Below are 19,072 nucleotides of genomic sequence, written 5' to 3'. Positions count from 1 at the left end.
GAGCATCTGCTTGGTAAGCAGGAGGTCCCAGGTTCAATCCTCGGCATCTCCAACTAAAAAGGGTCCAGGCAAGCAGGCGTGAAAAACTGCAGCTGGAGACACTGGAGAGCCACTGCCAGTCTGAGTAGACAAGACTGGCTTTGATGGACTGAGGGTCTGATTCACTAGAAGGCAGCTTCATATGTTCATATGTCTAAGGGGAGGGACAGTGGCTCAGTGGTAGAGCATCTGCTTGGCAAGCAGGAGGTCCCAGGTTCAATCCCCGTGTCCAGGCAAGTAGGCATGAAAAACTGCAGCTTGAGATCCTGGAGAGCCACTGCCAGTCTGAGTAGACAAGACTGGCTTTGATGGACTGAGGGTCTGATTCACTAGAAGGCAGCTTCATATGTTCATATGTCTAAGGGGAGGGACGGTGGCTCAGCGGTAGAGCATCTGCTTGGTAAGCAGGAGGTCCCAGGTTTAATCCCCGGCATCTCCAACTAAAAAGGGTCCAGGCAAAAAGGCGTGAAAAACCACAGCTGGAGACCCTGGAGAGCTGCTGCCAGTCTGAGTAGGCAAGACTGATACCGTTTTCACACACAGCTTACCATGCAGTCACGTTCCTGTTCTCTCCGCAGCGTCCGTCGGATTTCTCACTATCTGCGCTGGAGTTACAGGAAGTGCCGCGGCTTTTGTGTAGCAAACGTAAACTGGGTTTTAGCGGTTTACGTTTGCTACGCAAAAGCCGCAGCACTTCCTGAAACTCCAGCGCAGGTAGTGGGAAATCCGACGGACGCTGCGGAGAGAACAGGAACGTGACTGCATGGTAAGCTGTGTGCGAAAACGGTCTGACTCTGATGAACCAAAGGTCTGATTCAGTAGAAGGCAGCTTCATAGGTTCGTATGTTCACTTTGGAAGGGTGTGTTCGTGAAGCATGTCTGCTTGGCATGCAGAAGGTCCCAAGTTTAATCTCTGACGCCTCCACTTAAAAAGATGTAGACGATGTGAAAGACCTCCACTGCAGACTGGAGAGCCGCAGCCAGCGTGAGTACACAGTATTGACTTTGATGGAAAAATGGACAGTATAAGGCAGCTTCGTGTGATGCGACTATGTAGACAGAAGCGGTCTTAATCAAAGGAACAGAACAAAGTTTAGCCTGTGCTCCGAGGGTGTTCCTGAGTCTCTGAGGGTGTTCCAGATCTCCTAGGGATGCCAGCCTCCAGATTGGACCTGGGGATCCCCCCAGAATCACAATTCATCTCCATGCTATAGAGATCAGTTCTGCTGCAAAAAATGAATGCTTTGGAGGGCGGACTCTATGGCATCGTACCCCGCTGAGGTCCCTGTCCTCCCCGGGCTCCCAGCTTCCCAACCCGGGATTTGGCAACCCTACCCCCTCCCCATTCCCCACAGGGGGTGGGGGAGATACCCATCTCCAGTGGTTTCTATTCATTCCTAAGTGTGAAAACAAAGTGCTCTGCTTGAGGTCAACACTGAAGGGAGAGCAAAACCTCCCCCCTCTCCCATTCCTGATAGATGATGATTCCTCAGTCTTCACAGGGGCCTTTGTAACATACAAGCCCTTAAGAACATAAGAGAAGCCATGCTGGATCAGGCCAATGGCCCATCTAGTCCAACACTCTCTGTGTCACAGAAGAACATAAGAGAAGCCATGCTGGATCAGGCCAATGGCCCATCTAGTCCAACACTCTCTGTGTCACAGAAGAACATAAGAGAAGCCATGCTGGATCAGGCCAATGGCCCATCTAGTCCAACACTCTCTGTGTCACAGAAGAACATAAGAGAAGCCCTGTTGGATCAGGCCAACGGCCCATCCAGTCCAACACTCTGTGTCACAGAAGAACATAAGAGAAGCCATGCTGGATCAGGCCAACGGCCCATCTAGTCCAACACTCTGTGTCACAGAAGAACATAAGAGAAGCCATGCTGGATCAGGCCAATGGCCCATCTAGTCCAACACTCTGTGTCACACAAGAACATGAGAAGCCCTGTTGGATCAGGCCAATGGCCCATGTAGTCCAACACTCTGTGTCACAGAAGAACATAAGAGAAGCCATGTTGGATCAGGCCAGTGGCCCCTCCAGTCCAACACTCTGTGTCACAGAAGAACATAAGAAAAGCCCTGTTGGATCAGGCCAATGGCCCATCTAGTCCAACACTCTGTGTCACACAGTGGCCAAAAAAAAACCCAGGTGCCATCAGGAGGTCCATCAGTGGGGCCGGGACACTAGAAGCCCTCCCACTGTGCACCCCCAAGCACCAAGAATATAGAGCATCACTGTCCCAGACAGAGAGTTCCATCAATATCCTGTGGTTAACAGCCACTGATGGACCTCTGCTCCAGATGTTGATCCAATCCCCCCTTGAAGCTGTCCATGTTTGTAGCCGCCGCCACCTCCTGTGGCAGTGAATTCCATGTGTTAATCACCCTTGGGTGAAGAAGGACTTCTTTTTATCAGTTCTAACCCGCGACTGCTCAGCAAAGTGTCCACGACTGTTCCTTCATAACATCCCCGCCTGCCAGGTTGCTAATCTTCACACGCAGTCGGAGTCAGCTTTGCACTAATGCCTCACATCCTGGTGAGATCGCCTGCCTGTTTACCTCCCGGGGCTTCATCAGAGCATCCGTGAGATCAGCGGCCATCACACCTGTCTTCATCCTCACTTCACACCTATCTGCACGCCTAGCAACCAAGGAGCAAAGTCTGCCATGGCAGCACAGTTGGAAGCAAGGGGTCAGCCAAGAATGCTGGAATGGAGCACAGGTTAACAAAACACAAGCTGCTGTGGTCTCTAAGCCAGACAAAAACAATAATCGGACCATGCAATTTACAATGAAAAACCTTTTCGATCCAACCAAGATGTTCTACAGATATAGTCCCATAGGGAGTGCTTTCCTCCTTTGTCCCACTAGCCCATGGGTCTTCTCTTGAACAAGTTTCCAAATAGGAGAAAAGGATCCCTGAGCCTGACTGGCTATTCGAATATAAGTAGTAGTTTCTTGTCTTCTTCGAGAGCTCTGTCCTCTCTCAATGAGTGTTTCAATCAAGTTTCTTTTTGTGGGAGTGTGTTGTATAGCTTTAAGAGGACCGGATGATGAGATAGCAGGAGTGCTGTGTGATAAGCAGTGCGGGGTGTAAAGAAGCCTTGAAGTGCCGTGTGGAAAGTTAATTAATGTTTTGTGTGTGCGTATGGCTACGGCCGTTAACGTGATGAACTGAATAAAGAAGGGGCTGATGAGGCGTGGGAGAGAGTATTCTTTCTTCTTCCTGCGCAGCTCAGTCGTGTATGCTTTACACTTTATCAGACGTCTCCCTTGTGTTTTTATTTCTCGCACCACTGGTGTCAGAGCTGGACTCCGACACTTTTAAATGCAATCACACAGAGCAGGGGTCCCCAACCTCTGGTCCATGGACTGGTACTGGACCGTGTTCTGTTAGCAACTGGGCTGTGAGTTGTATAATTATTTCATTATATATCACAATGCAGTAGTAGTAGTAATAGAAGACGACTACGATGACACTGGATATATATTCTGCCCTCCACTCCGAATTTCAGAGTCTCAGAGTGGCTCACAATCTCTTTTACCTTCCTCCCCCACAACAGACACCCTGTGAGGTGGCTGGGGCTGAGAGGGCTCTCACAGAAACTGTCCTTTCAAGGACAACTCTGTGAGAGCTATGACTGACCCAAGGCCATTCCAGCAACTGCGAGTGGAGGAGTGGGGAATCAAATCTAGATCTCCCAGATAAGAGTCTGCACACTTAACCACTACACCAAACTAATAAAAATAAAGTGCACAATTGTATCATCCCAAAACCATCGTGGCCCCCCCCCACCTCCGGTCTGTGGAAAAATTGTCCCCCACAAAACCGGTCCCTGGTGTCAAAAAGGTTGGGGACCACTGACACAGAGCATCAGCTTCACCAGTATCCTCGGGCTATTTGTTTGTTGTGAACTGCATGGCCAGATTATTGTTTTTTGTCTGAAACAAGAGCACAGAGCGACGAACCAGCATTTGCCCACTTCCTTCAGCTGCAATGCATTTTTAGGAGTGTGTTTTCATAGACGTTCCCTGCCTAGCACAAAAGGGACAACTTGCTGTTATTAAATAAGGAAAACAGCAAGCCCCTTGAAGTGCAAATCCTCCAGGCCAACAGGAGAACCACAGAAGCAGTTCTCGGGAGGGTGGATGTCCTGCCACATGATTCAGTCCACACACCCCCCCCCCCCCGCAAGTTATTGTCCAGTCGCACAGCTGAGTCGGACTCTTTGCGACCCCGTGGACCAAATCACACCAGGCCCTCTTGTCCTCCACCACCCTCCGAAGTCCACTCAAATTTGTTAGCTACTTCAATAACGCTGCCCAGCCATCTCATCTTTTGCCATCCCCTTCTTCTTTTGCCTTGTTTTTCCCAGCATCAGGATCTTCCCCAGGGAGTGCTCCCTTCTCATTTGGGGGCCAAAGTATTGGGAGCTTCAGCTTCAGCATCTGACCTTCCAGTCAGGGTTGATTTCCCTTAGGACTGACTGATTGGATCTTCCTGCGGTCCAAGGGACTCTCAAGAGTCTTCTCCGGCACCACAGCTCGAAAGCATCTATTCTTCTGCGCTCGGCCTTCCTTATGGTCCACCTTTCACAGCCATACATGACTACTGGGGATACCATCGCTTTGACTATACGGACTCTTGTTGGCAGGGTGATGTCTCTACTTTTTATTACTCTGCCTAGGAAATGTGAAAACACCACATGGAGATCTACGTGGGCTGGTTACTTACCAAGCAGGTCTGCAGGTTGAGAGTCACCAGTTCGGGACAGTGCGCTCCAATGTACTTGAGGGCTTCATCCTCCAGCTACGAATATAAATTTACAAGGGGAAGGGTGGGGGAAATGGACAGAAAAGAAGCAACTCGTTAACAGCCGAGACAAGCTGGGGCAACGACTAAGGGCCCAAATGTGGGCAAGAGACAATGTAGGCCGGGCGTGGCCAAACTGTGGTTCAGAAGCCACATGCGGCTCTTTCATACTTATTGGAAGCCCCCACCGCCCAGCTTGGGGAGGGACGGTGGCTCAGTGGTAGAGCACCTGCTTGGGAAGCAGAAGGTCCCAGGTTCAATCCCTGGCATCTCCAAAAAAGGGTCCAGACAAATAGGTGTGAAAAACCTCAGCTTGAGACCCTGGAGAGCCACTGCTGGTCAGGGAAGGGACAGTGGCTCAGTGGTAGAGCATCTGCTTGGGAAGCAGAAGGTCCCAGGTTCAATCCCTGGCATCTCCAAAAAAAAGGGTCCTGGCAAAAAGGTGTGAAAAACCTCATCTTGAGACCCTGGAGAGCCGCTGCCAGTCTGAGAAGACAAGACTGACTTTGATGGACCGAGGGTCTGATTCAGTAGAAGGCAGCTTCGTATGTTCATAGGTTGGAGAAGGCATTTCTCTCTTTAAATCACTTCCCCAAGCCAAGCCAGCTGGCAGCTTGGGGAATGGTTTTAAAGTTAAAGTTGCTTACTTCCACCTCTCCTTCCCTCACCTTATCTATTAATCTATTTTCCTTCCTTCCTTCCTTCCTTCCTTCCTTCCTTCCTTCCTTCCTTCCTTCCTTCCTTTTTACCTACATCTGATGTTTATGTCTTGCAGCTCTCAAACATCTGACATTTGTTCTATGTGGCTCTTATGCTAAGCAAGATTGGCCTCCCCTGACGTAGGCTTTAAGAAGATAAAAAAGAAGAGGAGTAGGTTTTTATACCCCGCTTTTCTCTATCTTAAGGAGTGTCAAAGCAGCTTCCCTTCCTCTCCCCACAACAAGCAGCTTGAGAGGCAGGCGGGGCTGGAAGAGTTCAGAGAGAACTGCGGCTGGCCCAAGGTCACCCAGCAGACTTCATGTGGAGGAGGAGCGGGGAACCAAACCTGGCTCTCCAGATTAGAGTCTGCCGTGAAAACGTTGTGAAAGCAACGACACCCCAGAATCGGAAACGATTGGTGCTTGCACAGGGGACCTGTCCTTTCCTTTCTCTACCCCAAGGAGTCCCAAAGACCGTTACAATTTCCTTCTATTTCTCTCCCCACAACAAGCACCTTGGGAGGTAGGCGGGGCTGAGAGAGGTCTGAAAGAACTGGGACTGGCCCAAAGTCACCCAGAGGGCTTCATAGGGAAGAGGAGTGGAGAATCAAACCCGGTTCTCCAGATTAAGGTCAACCCAGGGCCAGCGAGTCCATCAGAAGAAGATGATATTGGATTTGTATCCCGCCCTCCACTCCGAAGAGTCTCAGAGCAGCTCACAATCTCCTTTACCTTCCTCCCCCACAACAGACACCCTGTGAGGTAGATGAAGATATTGGATTTATATCCCGCCCTCCACTCCGGAGAGTCTCAGAGTGGCTCACAATCTCCTTTCCCTTCCTCCCCCACAACAGACACCCTGTGAGGTAGATGAAGATATTGGATTTATATCCCGCCCTCCACTCCGAAGAGTCTCAGAGCGGCTCACAATCTCCTTTCCCTTCCTCCCCCACAACAGACACCCTGTGAGGTAGATGAAGATATTGGATTTGTAGCCCGCCCTCCACTCTGAAGAGTCTCAGAGCGGCTCACAATCTCCTTTCCCTTCCTCCCCCACAACAGACACCCTGTGAGGTGGGTGGAGCTGAGAGGACTCTCACAGCAGCTGCCCTTTTAAGGACAACCTCTGCCAGAGCTATGGCTGACCCAAGGCCATGCACCAGCGGCTACAAGTGGAGCAGCCTTAGGCAGCTGCCTGGGACGTGGCTTGGGGTGGAGAGGGAGGGCGCCGGTTTTGGGCCTCTCTCCCACCCTTGCCTCTATGGCGAAGGAAATGTGTGAGCCTGGGGGTGCGGCTCCTGTGCCTCAGAGCACGCTGCCTTTGGGTCACCATCGTTCTGTCTCCCGGCTTCCGGAAGCCAGGAGGTGGAGTGACAGCTGGCCTGCTCTGAGATGCAGGAAGTATGCCATGCTGCCAGGCTCACCGTGGAGGGAAGGTGCAGGCTGTGGGGTGGGGCAGTGCCAGCGCTGGGTCAACCACTCTTAAGCACAACACTGGCTCTCACTGTACACCCCCCCCCCCGCGACTCTGAGAACTCCAGAAGAGGTGCTCTTAGTAGTGTGGCAGCCCCCGAAGTTCCTTGACAGAGCCTTCAAAATAGTCTCACCATGGAGATATTAAAAAAAATATCAGAGCTCAGGTGTCAGATATCAAATGCTCAGGTGTGATGCCTCTGAGCCTACTGAGGTTAGGTGTGAGTTTTGATGACTTGTGCTAGAAATAAGTTTTGATGGCTTGTGCTAGAAACTGTTTGTTTCTAGGGAACATGTGTTCAGGGTTTTTTTTAAGCGTTACATTTTTGTAAAGGCAAAAAACCCAACAAAAAAACCCCTGAATTGTTTCTGCCGCTAAAAATGTCACAGCTGTCCTTGAATCCGGGAGAACAGATGGCAAACGACTGATAACCAGGGGCATATTTCTGTCAATATTTATTCCCCTCAGAATTCCATAAATAAGACCAAAGCTTACACTATTCTAAAAATTAATCTGGATTCTAAAATTATTAATCTGGATTCTAAAATTAAGTCCACATTTGCTAAAACTCTTAAGTGGTGTCAGACCCAGAGCCAAGGAAAGAGTTCAAGATCTTTATTCCAGCATCATGGGCATACACACGCATTGTTGGAACTGACCTTCCCACCAGTTCCTCCAGCTTATAAACCTTTGCCCTGTTATAATTCAAGCCAAAATGCGCCAAGCTAAAGCGGGGGGTTTGCACGGGGTTTCTATTAAGCTCTCATCACCACAGGTGGTGTTATCAGTTCCTGGGTCGCATCTCCTCCAGTTCTCGACCTTGGCTGCGTAGTAACCAGCCAGTTCCCAGACATGCCAGCCTCCCTTCAGATAAGCAACAAGCAGCAATTCATATCAAAGGCAGCATAGCAAGCAAGCACAAACATAGCATTGTATTTCTGGATACATATGGAAAGAGGAACAAAATGGAGTGACTCTTGACAAGTGGGGCTTCTTTCTTTGCAGGTTATGGTGATGCTCTCTGGGCAACTGCAAACCTTCACTGCTACCTTCCCTTTACAGATCAACACACAGCAATCGTAAGCAACACTCTAAGCTGTGGAGTCTTGCGAGCAACGATTCTACTTTATGATCTGCTGGCCTTAAAGTTGTGAGCGAGCAATTGGGCTGCTGCATAAATTAGTTTGCTCCGGGGCCATCCTTCCTGAGCTGTGAGCCGGAGACTAAAGAACTGTGAGCTAGCTCACACGAACTCAGCTTAGAGGGAACGCTGCTCATAAGAACATAAGAGAAGCCATGCTGCAGCAGGCCAAAGGCCCATCCAGTCCAACACTCTGTGTCACATAAGAACATAAGAGAAGCCATGTTGGATCAGGCCAATGGCCCATCCAGTCCAACACTCTGTGTCACATAAGAACATAAGAGAAGCCATGTTGGATCAGGCCAATGGCCCATCCAGTCCAACACTCTGTGTTAAATAAGAACATAAGAGAAGCCATGTTGGATCAGGCCAATGGCCCATCCAGTCCAACACTCTGTGTCACATAAGAACATAAGAGAAGCCCTGTTGGATCAGGCCAATGGCCCATCCAGTCCAACACTCTGTGTCACATAAGAACATAAGAGAAGCCATGTTGGATCAGGCCAATGGCCCATCCAGTCCAACACTCTGTGTCACATAAGAACATAAGAGAAGCCATGTTGGATCAGGCCAAAGGCCCATCCAGTCCAACACTCTGTGTCACATAAGAACATAAGAGAAGCCCTGTTGGATCAGGTCAATGGCCCATCCAGTCCAACACTCTGTGTCACATAAGAACATAAGAGAAGCCATGTTGGATCAGGCCAATGGCCCATCCAGTCCAACACTCTGTGTTACATAAGAACATAAGAGAAGCCATGTTGGATCAGGTCAATGGCCCATCCAGTCCAACACTCTGTGTCACATAAGAACATAAGAGAAGCCATGTTGGATCAGGCCAAAGGCCCATCCAGTCCAACACTCTGTGTCACATAAGAACATAAGAGAAGCCATGTTGGATCAGGTCAATGGCCCATCCAGTCCAACACTCTGTGTCACATAAGAACATAAGAGAAGCCATGTTGGATCAGGCCAATGGCCCATCCAGTCCAACACTCTGTGTCACATAAGAGAAGCCATGTTGGATCAGGCCAATGGCCCATCCAGTCCAACACTCTGTGTCACATAAGAACATAAGAGAAGCCATGTTGGATCAGGCCAATGGCCCATCCAGTCTAACACTCTGTGTCACATAAGAACATAAGAGAAGCCATGTTGGATCAGGCCAGTGGCCCATCCAGTCCAACACTCTGTGTCACATAAGAACATAAGAGAAGCCATGTTGGATCAGGCCAATGGCCCATTCAGTCCAACACTCTGTGTCACATAAGAACATAAGAGAAGCCATGTTGGATCAGGCCAGTGGCCCATCCAGTCCAACACTCTGTGTCACATAAGAACATAAGAGAAGCCATGTTGGATCAGGCCAATGGCCCATCGAGTCCAACACTCTGTCACACAGCAGCCAAAACCCAGGAGACCCACCAGTGGATCCACCAAGAGAGATAACACACGGAAACAACCTTCTGTATATGAGCAGACAATGCAGATACAATCCAGTATGGTGCCCTCCAAAAGATGCTTATCTTTCCCTTGCTAAACCAGTTTCGGACCCCTGCCACAACCGCACTAAAGACATTTCAGGAGACCTCCATCACCAGGATTAGAGCCCCGTGGCGCAGAGTGGCCAAGCTGCAGTACTGCAGTCCTAAGCTCTGCTCATGACCTGAGTTTGATTCCGGCGAAAGCTGGGTTCAGGTCGCTGGCTCATGGTTGACTCAGCCTTCCATCCTTCCGAGGTCAGTAAAATGAGTACCCAGCTTGCTTTGGGAGGGGAAAGTGTACATGACTGGGGAAGGCGATGGCAAACCACCCCGTAAAAAGTCTGCCGTGAAAACAATGTCACCCCAGAGTTGGAAACGACTGGTGCTTGCACAGGGGACGACCTTTACCTTTTTTACCATCCCCAGGAAAAGCTGCCGACTGGCCACTGGCTTGTGGATCACGGGTCTGGCTACGCAGGCTGAGGTTTCTCTTTTTCATTATATGAAAGTGCTGCAACAGAACCACAGGTGCAGTTGTTTGGACCAGGTCTGAAGAAGGCAGCACAGGGGAGCCATGCCCAGCAGAGCTCAGTGGTTACAGACTAGGATCTGGCAGAACCAGGTTCAAATCCTGGCTCCGCCTAGGAAGCTTCCTGGGTGGCTTTGGGCCAGCCACTCTCAACCTACCCTTCCTCCCAAGGTTAAAAACATCCCCTCTGAATACTGTTCTCCTATTATTATTTGTTTCCTGAATGATGCGCTGCAGCCCAAGACTCGTGCGGGTGGGCAGCTGCGTTGGTCTGAAGCAGGGCTGGCCAAACTGGCCTAACGTAAGAGCCACATAGAATAAGCATCAGACGTTTGAGAGCCACAAGACAGGAACTTCAGATGTTTGAGAGCGGGGAAGAAGGAAAATAGACAGGGGAGAGAAAGGTGTAAAGAAAGCAATTAAATGCATTCTCCAAGCCAGCAGCTGGCTTGGCTCGGAGAAGCGATTGAAAGAGACAAATGCTTTCTCCATGCTGGCTGATGGGGTGGTGGAGTCTTCGAGAGCCACGCAATATGTGTGAAAGAGTCGCATGTGGCTCCCGAGCCACGGTTTGGCCACCCCTGGTCTGAAGCGACAGAACAAAGTTCAGAATCCAGCGTGGCGCTTTTAAGGCCAGCAGACGTCTTATTCGATGTATGAGTTTTCGCGCGCCAAGCCCCGAGACCCCCCCACTCTGCCTTTTCCCCACATTAAACCAACCTCGGTTCAAGCCACCTTTGCTTGCCCTGGAGAGGAGTACCTGTGTGCAGCCTTTAAGAAACAGGGCTTTGAGTCCGCCGCAACCTCTCACCAAAGCCTGGATGCCGTCTTTCGTCACTTGGTCACACCAGGAGATGTTGAGCTGCTCCAGCAGAGGGCACCCCTCGCTTGTGAGGCGGAAGGGAGAAAGGAAGGGGGAGGGGGGGGCGAGAGAAAGGAGGCAAGAAAAGTCAGAGAGAAAAAGGTGGCTGTCTGGACAAGAGAGCTTTAACCCCTCGCCTGCCAGTCATGACGGAAGCTGTAAATAACTGACCACCCCTGCTCAGAGCGACCTCTGGGACAGGGGTCCCCAACCACCGGGTCATGGACTGGTACTGGTCCATGGCTTGCTAGCAACCCCGGCCTCGGAGTGAGGCACAAGCACCACACCACCCCTGACCGCCCGGGGACCCGAGTGGACAAAAGAGGCAGAAGAAGAAGAAGATATTGGATTTATATCCCGCCCTCCACTCCGAAGAGTCTCAGAGCAGCTCACAATCTCCTTTACCTTCCTCCCCCACAAAAGACACCCTGTGAGGTGGGTGGGGCTGGAAGAGCTCTCACAGCAGCTGTCTTTTCAAGGACAACCTCTGCCAGAGCTATGGCTGACCCAAGGCCATTCCAGCAGCTGCAAGTGGAGGAGTGGGGAATCAAACCCGGTTCTCCCAGATAAGAGTCTGCACACTTAACCACTACACCAAACTGGCTCGCAGCCTCGCTCCGAGACAGTGAGGCTGAGCAGTCCCACCAGCCCTTCTGCCCACCTGGGTCCCAAGCCGGCGGAAGGAGCAGTGCTGCTGCAACCTCCCCTAACCCCGCATTTATAGGGGTAGGTTTTTAAATGGGAGGGGGAGGCAGACTGGCCTTCTGCTGCCTGGCCACCTAGCAGAGAGGCGGCAGAAACAGCCCCAGTCTCCCCCGCATCTAAAGATTCCCATGGGGGCAGGGACGGGGCACGGGCAGCCTAGGGCGGCAAAACCCCCAGCGCCCCCCTTCCTGGTTCATGTCTTCCACAAACCCGGTCCCTGATGCCAAAAAGGTCGGGAGCCGCTGCTCCGGGACTACCACCTGATGTGAGCGCTGTTTAGAATGACTGACAAGCGGTGGGTGTGAGGTGGCCAAAACGACACGAAACCCCTACTAGGGAAAAGGAACAGGGGCGTTCATATGAACATATGAAGCTGCCTTATACTGAACCAGACCCTTGGTCCATCAAAGTCAGTATTGTCTACTCAGACTGGCAGCGGCTCTCCAGGGTCTCCAGCTGACTTTTTTCACGCCTATTTGCCTGGACCCTTTTAATTGGAGATGCCGGGGATTGAACCTGGGACCTTCTGCTTACCAAGCAGATGCTCTACCCCTGAGCCACCATCCCTCCCCTGGGTGCAGGGTTCCCTGCACCCTGGGCCGTGTCTCCCACACATCTTGGGGGAAGGGGAGAGGAGGGGGGGAAAAAAACAACCTGGGAAACAAGGGCAGGCGAACTGAGTTCCCATCTGGACGAATGGCAAGCAACGGGTTTTTCCATGAGTCCCAGGAACGCCCCCGCCCCCCCCCAGGTTTTGTTGACTTTGCCTGACCCCAACGTTAATGAGAAGCCTTCTTCCTCGTCTCCTAAGTAGGGATGTCAGCCTCCAGGTGGGACCTGGGGATCCCTCAGAATTGCTGCTCCACTACAGAGGTCAGTTCTGGAGAAAATGGATGCTTTGGAGGGTGGACTCTGTGCAACTGTAGGTGAGGTCCTCGTCCTCCCCAGGCACCATGCCCATATCTCCAGGAGTTCCCCAACCTGGAGCTGACAACTCTACAACCCCCCCCCCCCACGGGCCGGGGGCACCTGGCAATCCTACTCCTAAGGGTGACCTTTCAGTTCGAGAAATAGCCCAAGAGAATATTTAGCAGGTCGTTTTCAGCTTCCTTGAATCCGTTAAATGAGATCAACAAGGAAAGAGCAAGGTGTGTCCTTTCCCCTAAATTCCATCTCTGGGTGACCTTCCTGCCAGCAAGATCAAATGAAGGGAAGGGCGAATGTCCCTCACAAAGGTATGTAACTTTTAAAGAAAAAGAAATCCATAACGTCTCCCTAGGACTGCACGTTTAGCAACCCAAGGTCAAAAGGTGCGATCGTGAGAGTTGCAAATCACTCACCTCAGCGCTTTGAGGGACAGGTTGGTTATCGATGTGCAGGAAGCCAGATCAAGATGCCGGAGTTTGGAGCAGAACTTGCTAAGGCTTGTACAGGTACTGAAGGAGAACAAAAGGCACAGGAGACACTGTGTTATGACTGCACGGCTGCAGGGGGCTTTTTCACAGCGGTCGACTGAAAGGTCAAACCAACCGGCCGTTTTCAACACACTGAATATGACATATAATTTTTTTCCTTTCAACACAAACCAGTAGGGAGATGCAGCAAGAAGAAAACGCCAACATTTGGAAGGCAGACGCGACAAGTAACAAAAAATGAGTGATGCATGTGCACGCATCAATGTTTTAAATAGAATTAAATGTGTGCATATTTTTGAAAACAAAACAGACTTCCACATCTTTCCCTCCCTCCATGGTTAGATGTGCATGCTCAGGCATTAAGTCCATGGAGCTACAAAAGTGAGCTACGTCAATTTTGGATAGCAGCAGGAGGAGAACAGGAAGGACAAAATGCTTATAGAATCATAGAGTTGGAAGGGACCTCCAGGGTCATCCAGTCCAACCCCCTGCACAATGCAGGAAACTCACAAATACCTCCCCCTGAATTCACAGGATCCTCATTGCTGTCAGATGGCCATCTAGCCTCTGTTGAAAAACCTCCAAGGAAGGAGAGCCCACCACCTCCCGAGGAAGCCTGTTCCACTGAGGAACCGCTCTAACGGTCAGGAAGTTCTTCTTAATGTTGAGCCGGAAACTCTTTTGATTTAATTTCAACCCACTGGTTCTGGTTCTACCTTCTGGGGCCGCAGAAAACAATTCCACACCACCCTCTATAGGAAAGCCCTTCGAGTACTTGAAGATGGTGATCCTATCACCTCTCAGCCATCTCCTCTCCAGGCTAAACATGCCCAGCTCCTTCAACCTTTCTTCATAGGACTTGGTCTCCAGATCCCTCAACCATCTTCATCACCCTCCTCTGGACCCGTTCCAGCTTGTCTATATCCTTCTTAAAATGGGGTGCCCAAAACTGAACACAGTACTCTAGGTGAGGTCTTACCAGAGTAAAGAGATACCATCACTTCACGTGATCTGGACTCTAGACTTCTGCTGATAAAGCCCAAAATTGTGCTTGTGTTTCCTCTTCCACTGTGTTCTAGAACACCCAAACCCCATTCTCAGGAAAGTGGAAACCGACACTTCTATTTCATTTTATTTCTGTTACTCTCAAGAGGAAAAGAAACGCAGAGCTGAAAGAGGCCCCAAGGATCATCTAAGCCCAATCCCTTGCACAATGCGAGAAATTCAGAACAACTCACCTCCCCCAGTGACCCCTGCTCTACACCCAGAGGAAGGGGGGGAAAAACCTCCAGGAAAATTCCTTCCTAACTCCAAAGTGGTGATCAGCCCTACCCTGAACGTGTTGAAAAGGGCCACAAGAGCCAAACACTGGCTCATCCCTTCCTGCCCTCCCTCTTACAATCTGCCTACATTCATAGTGACTCACGGAATTAGCATTGCTGTCAGATGGCCATCTAGCCTCTTCTTAAAAACCTCCAAAGGAGAGCCCACCACCTCCCGAGGAAGTCTGTTCCACTGCGGAACCGCTCTGTCAGGAAGTTCTTCCTAACGTTTAGCTGAAAACTGTTTTGATTTAATTTCAACCCACTGGTTGTGGTCCAGCCTTCAGGGCAACAGAAAACAACTCCGCAACAGAAAAAAAAAAAATCTCCTCTACAGGACAGTGCTTCGAGTACTTGAAGATGGTGATATCATCTCTCAGTTGCCTCCTCTCCAGGCTGAAGAAGACTGCAGATTTATACCCCGCCCTTCTCGCTGAATCAGAGACTCAGAGTGGCTCACAATCTCCTTTCCCTTCCTCCCCCACAACAGACACCCTGTGAGGTAGATGAAGATATTGGATTTATATCCCGCCCTCCACTCCGAAGAGTCTCAGAGTGGCTCAGTCTCCTTTCCCTTCCTCCCCCACAACAGACACCCTGTGAGGTAGATGAAGATATTGGATTTATATCCCGCCCTCCACTCCGAAGAGTCTCAGAGCGGCTCAGTCTCCTTTCCCTTCCTCCCCCACAACAGACACCCTGTGAGGTAGATGAAGATATTGGATTTATATCCCGCCCTCCACTCCGAAGAGTCTCAGAGCGGCTCACAATCTCCTTTCCCTTCCTCCCCCACAACAGACACCCTGTGAGGTAGATGAAGATATTGGATTTATATCCCGCCCTCCACTCCGAAGAGTCTCAGAGCGGCTCACAATCTCCTTTCCCTTCCTCCCCCACAACAGACACCCTGTGAGGTAGATGAAGATATTGGATTTATATCCCGCCCTCCACTCCGAAGAGTCTCAGAGCGGCTCACAATCTCCTTTCCCTTCCTCCCCCACAACAGACACCCTGTGAAGTGAGTGGAGCTGAGAGGGCTCTCACAACAGCTGCCCTTTCAATCTACTGGATTTTGTGTTTCTAAAAACCCATATAGAAGATTCTGGCAGGGGAGATGTGATACAGTACAGTAGTTCTGTGCAAGCTACATGGTGCCTTAGGTTCTGTGCTCCTGCCTGTTTGAAATATGCATAATGGACCATTTTGGACAAGGTTTTTTATTTCATCATGTGAAGATGGGGAAGGGATTTTCAAATAGAGATTCAAGACAGAGAGCCAGTTTGGTGTAGTGGTTAAGTGCGCGGACTCTTATCTGGGAGAACCGGGCTTGATTCCCCACTCCTCCACTTGCACCTGCTGGAATGGCCTTGGGTCACCCATAGCTCTCTTATCTGGGAGAACCGGGCTTGATTCCCCACTCCTCCACTTGCACCTGCTGGAATGGCCTTGGGTCAGCCATAGCTCTCTTATCTGGGAGAACCGGGTTTGATTCCCCACTCCTGCACTTGTATCTGCTGGAATGGCCTTGGGTCAGCCATAGCTCTTACAGAGATTGTCCTTGAAAGGGCAGCTGCTGGGAGAGCTCTTAGCCCCACCCACCTCAGAGGGCGTCTGTTGTGGGGGGAGAAGATATAGGAGATTGTAAACCGCTCTGCGTCTCTGATTCAGAGAGAAGGGCGGGGTATAAATCTGCAGTCTTCTTCTTCTTCAAGAAGCACTGGCTCATTGCTTTATTTTCTTCCCTAATTTTCTCAATCACCCCGCTCCCCCCCCAAAAAAGGGTGTGGCTAGAAAGCTTCAAGGGCACAAGAAGAAAACCCACCTGTTATCTCTAATCTGTTCACCTGCCTTTGAGGTGGCAGATGGTTTGCGTTCCTTCCACTGACTGAAAGCGCCAAGTAATTAGTCCTGGGCAGGAACACAACTCAGTGATAATTACTTTCTACCGAGGAATAAAAGAGAACACTGTCCATATGTCTGATCCTCAAGCAGCCACTGGCTTTATTACCCTTCCTCTCCCCGCAAGCAGGAACCACCCCCTTCTGCTCCTATACCTACAACCCCACCAGTCCTTCCTTTATGTGGAATACTCTACCCTGCAATACTACAGTTGTTTCAAAAGTTATTGTGAAATTCCAGGGCCACTTACGCATCTGTGATCTTGGTGCAGCCGTTTAGGTTCAACACTTCGATATTTCTGCAGTTCTGGGCAAATGTCCTTCAGAGCAGAGAGAAAAGACACTGCTTTTTATTTGTTTTATTTATTTACGTGATATTTCTATCCCGCCCGTTCTACACAGACTCAAGGCAGCTAACGACATAAATTACACAATAAATAATAAGCAATATTAAAACAATCAAACAGATTGCAATGGTGCTACTTCAGGCAGATCATATAATATTTTCCTTTCTCAACGCGTACAGGTCCCAGGCAGTTAGTACTAAAGCACAATAGATCCAGATGTGGTGGCAGCCCTCTCCCGTTAGATATGAACACATGACGCTGCCTTATACTGAATCAGACCCTGGGTCCATCAAAGTCAGTATTGTCTTCTCAGACTGGCAGTCCAGGGTCTCAAGCTGAGTTTTTTCACACCTACTTGCCTGGACCCTTTTTAGTTGGAGATGCCGGGGATTGAACCTGGGACCTTCTGCTTACCAAGCAGATGCTCTACCACTGAGCCACTGTCCCTTCCCTGACCGGCAGTGGCTCTCCAGGGTCTCAAGCTGAGGATTTTCACGCCTACTTGCCTGGACCCTTTTTAGCTGGAGATGCTGGGGATTGAACCTGGGACCTTCTGCTTACCAAGCAGATGCTCCACCACTGAGCCACCGTCCCTCCCCTGACTGGCAGCGGCTCTCTAGGGTCTCAAGCTGAGGATTTTCACGCCTACTTGCCTGGACCCTTTTTGGAGATGCCAGGGATTGAACCTGGGACCTTCTGCTTCCCAAGCAGATGCTCTACCACTGAGCCACCGTCCCTCCCCCTGAGCCACCGTCCCTCCCCCATATGCCATCCGAAACAGTTCAGTCTTACAGGCCCTGCGGAACTGCGATAAGTCCCGCAGGACCCTGGTGGCTTCTGGGAGGGTGTTCCAGAGTATTGGGGCTGCAACTGAGAAGGCTCTTGCTCTGGTAGAATTCAGCTATCTGGTGGAATTAAGCCATTTTCACGCTTATAAAGGTGCATTTGAAACCAACGACATCTGCTTTTCAAAATTCTTCCTCTTGCCAGGGGTCAAGCGTGTGCACAAGGTTCCTGTTGCTGAGTACAGCAGATCAGCGATGGGAGCTCAGAAAGTGCCCTGTGGAGCCTGTCACCATCTCTCAGCCTAATATACTTCACCAGGCTATTGTTGAGGATAATAAAAGGGGGCGGGAGAGAGCCGCTCTACAGAAGCCCAGTGGCACCTTTGCACAATAACGGTGGGCACAGAGTCACTGTAACTTTAGCGCTGACAAATGGGGACAACCCACCACTGGAGGAGATAGCTAGACATGGTCTTGGAAAACTGGACCGAAAAGCTTGCCTGACAGAACAGAGAAAATGTAAACCCCCTAGGGCAGCGGTGTGAAAGCCATGAGGGCCAGATCTGACACCAATGAGACCTTGTAGGGCTGGGCTGAGCCGTGTCATGCTGGGCCATGTGTGTATCTATTTAAGATTAGGTAGCAGAGATGTAAACTTTTTCAAGGATACAGACAAACATGACAAGACCTTTTTAAAAAAAACCCAAAAACTTAAAATAAAACATATTTAAAACATCAATACTTGTTGATCTTAAATTCTTTGTATTTCTTTGCATTTCTCCCATGGGATCCAGGGAACTGGGCAAAGGAAAACTGGCTCTTTCCCTCCCTCCCCAGGGCACCAGGAGGGGGAGGAGCCTCAACCAATGGAGGAAACTGAGGCTTTGCTCTGTAGCTCCTGTGCGATCAAGCAAGCCTTGCAAAGCAAGTTGTGATACAGAAGGAAGCCAGAGAGAGGAAGAAGGAGGCAGACAAGAGCCAGTTGCTCAGGGGCCTGATAGGAGCCCTCTGGGGGCCTGATTCGGCCCCAGGGCCGCATGTTTGATGCCCCTGCCCTAGAGCCTGGATTCTAGTGGGACACAGCTCAAAAGGAAACAGATCACTCCTCTGGCAAAGAAGCCTTCCCTGAAAGCTCAGCTTAAGAGTTGTACACGGGGACTTTTCGCCCCTCAGATTCCTAGGGAAAAAAATTACCTGCCGGTACAGGGGCCCGAGGTAGTCAAGATATTCTCAGCTCCTTAGGAAAGGTTAATCACACTCCCCCATCAGTCGTTAGAGCAGGGGCCCCCAATAGCGTTCCCTCTAAGCTGAGTTAGCGTGAGCTGGCTCACAGATTTTTAGCCTCCAGCTCACGCATTTTTGTCTTAGCTCAGGAAAAATGGCCCCAGAACACACTAACTGATGCAGGAGCTCACAACGCCAATGCCAGTAGCTCACAAAGTAGAATTTTTGCTCACAAGACCCCCACAGCTTAGAGGGAATGCTGGTCCCCAACACAATGTCCATGGGCACCATGGCACCTGCCGATACCATTTCTGGTGCCTGCCAAACATT

At 50.4% G+C, this 19,072-nt stretch overlaps 1 protein-coding gene across 2 annotated transcripts in view; it reads right to left on the bottom strand.

Moving 5' to 3' along the window:
* Positions 1–19,072, bottom strand: part of FBXL20 (F-box and leucine rich repeat protein 20) — a 134,152-nt gene that overhangs the window by 15,456 nt on the left and 99,624 nt on the right. For both annotated transcript variants that reach the window (XM_060256055.1, XM_060256054.1), the window contains exons 6-9: positions 16,638–16,706; positions 13,092–13,187; positions 10,945–11,071; positions 4,781–4,855 (exon numbers count right to left, since the gene is read on the bottom strand). In XM_060256055.1, coding sequence (XP_060112038.1) covers positions 4,781–4,855; positions 10,945–11,071; positions 13,092–13,187; positions 16,638–16,706 — 367 coding nt within the window. The remainder of the gene's footprint in view (positions 1–4,780; positions 4,856–10,944; positions 11,072–13,091; positions 13,188–16,637; positions 16,707–19,072) is intronic.

Source organism: Heteronotia binoei, chromosome 15 (genome assembly GCF_032191835.1).
Source record: "Heteronotia binoei isolate CCM8104 ecotype False Entrance Well chromosome 15, APGP_CSIRO_Hbin_v1, whole genome shotgun sequence".
NCBI classification, from domain to species: Eukaryota; Metazoa; Chordata; class Lepidosauria; order Squamata; family Gekkonidae; genus Heteronotia; species Heteronotia binoei.
Note: the sequence above shows the minus strand (reverse complement) of the source record. Positions and strands in the feature narration are given on the sequence as shown.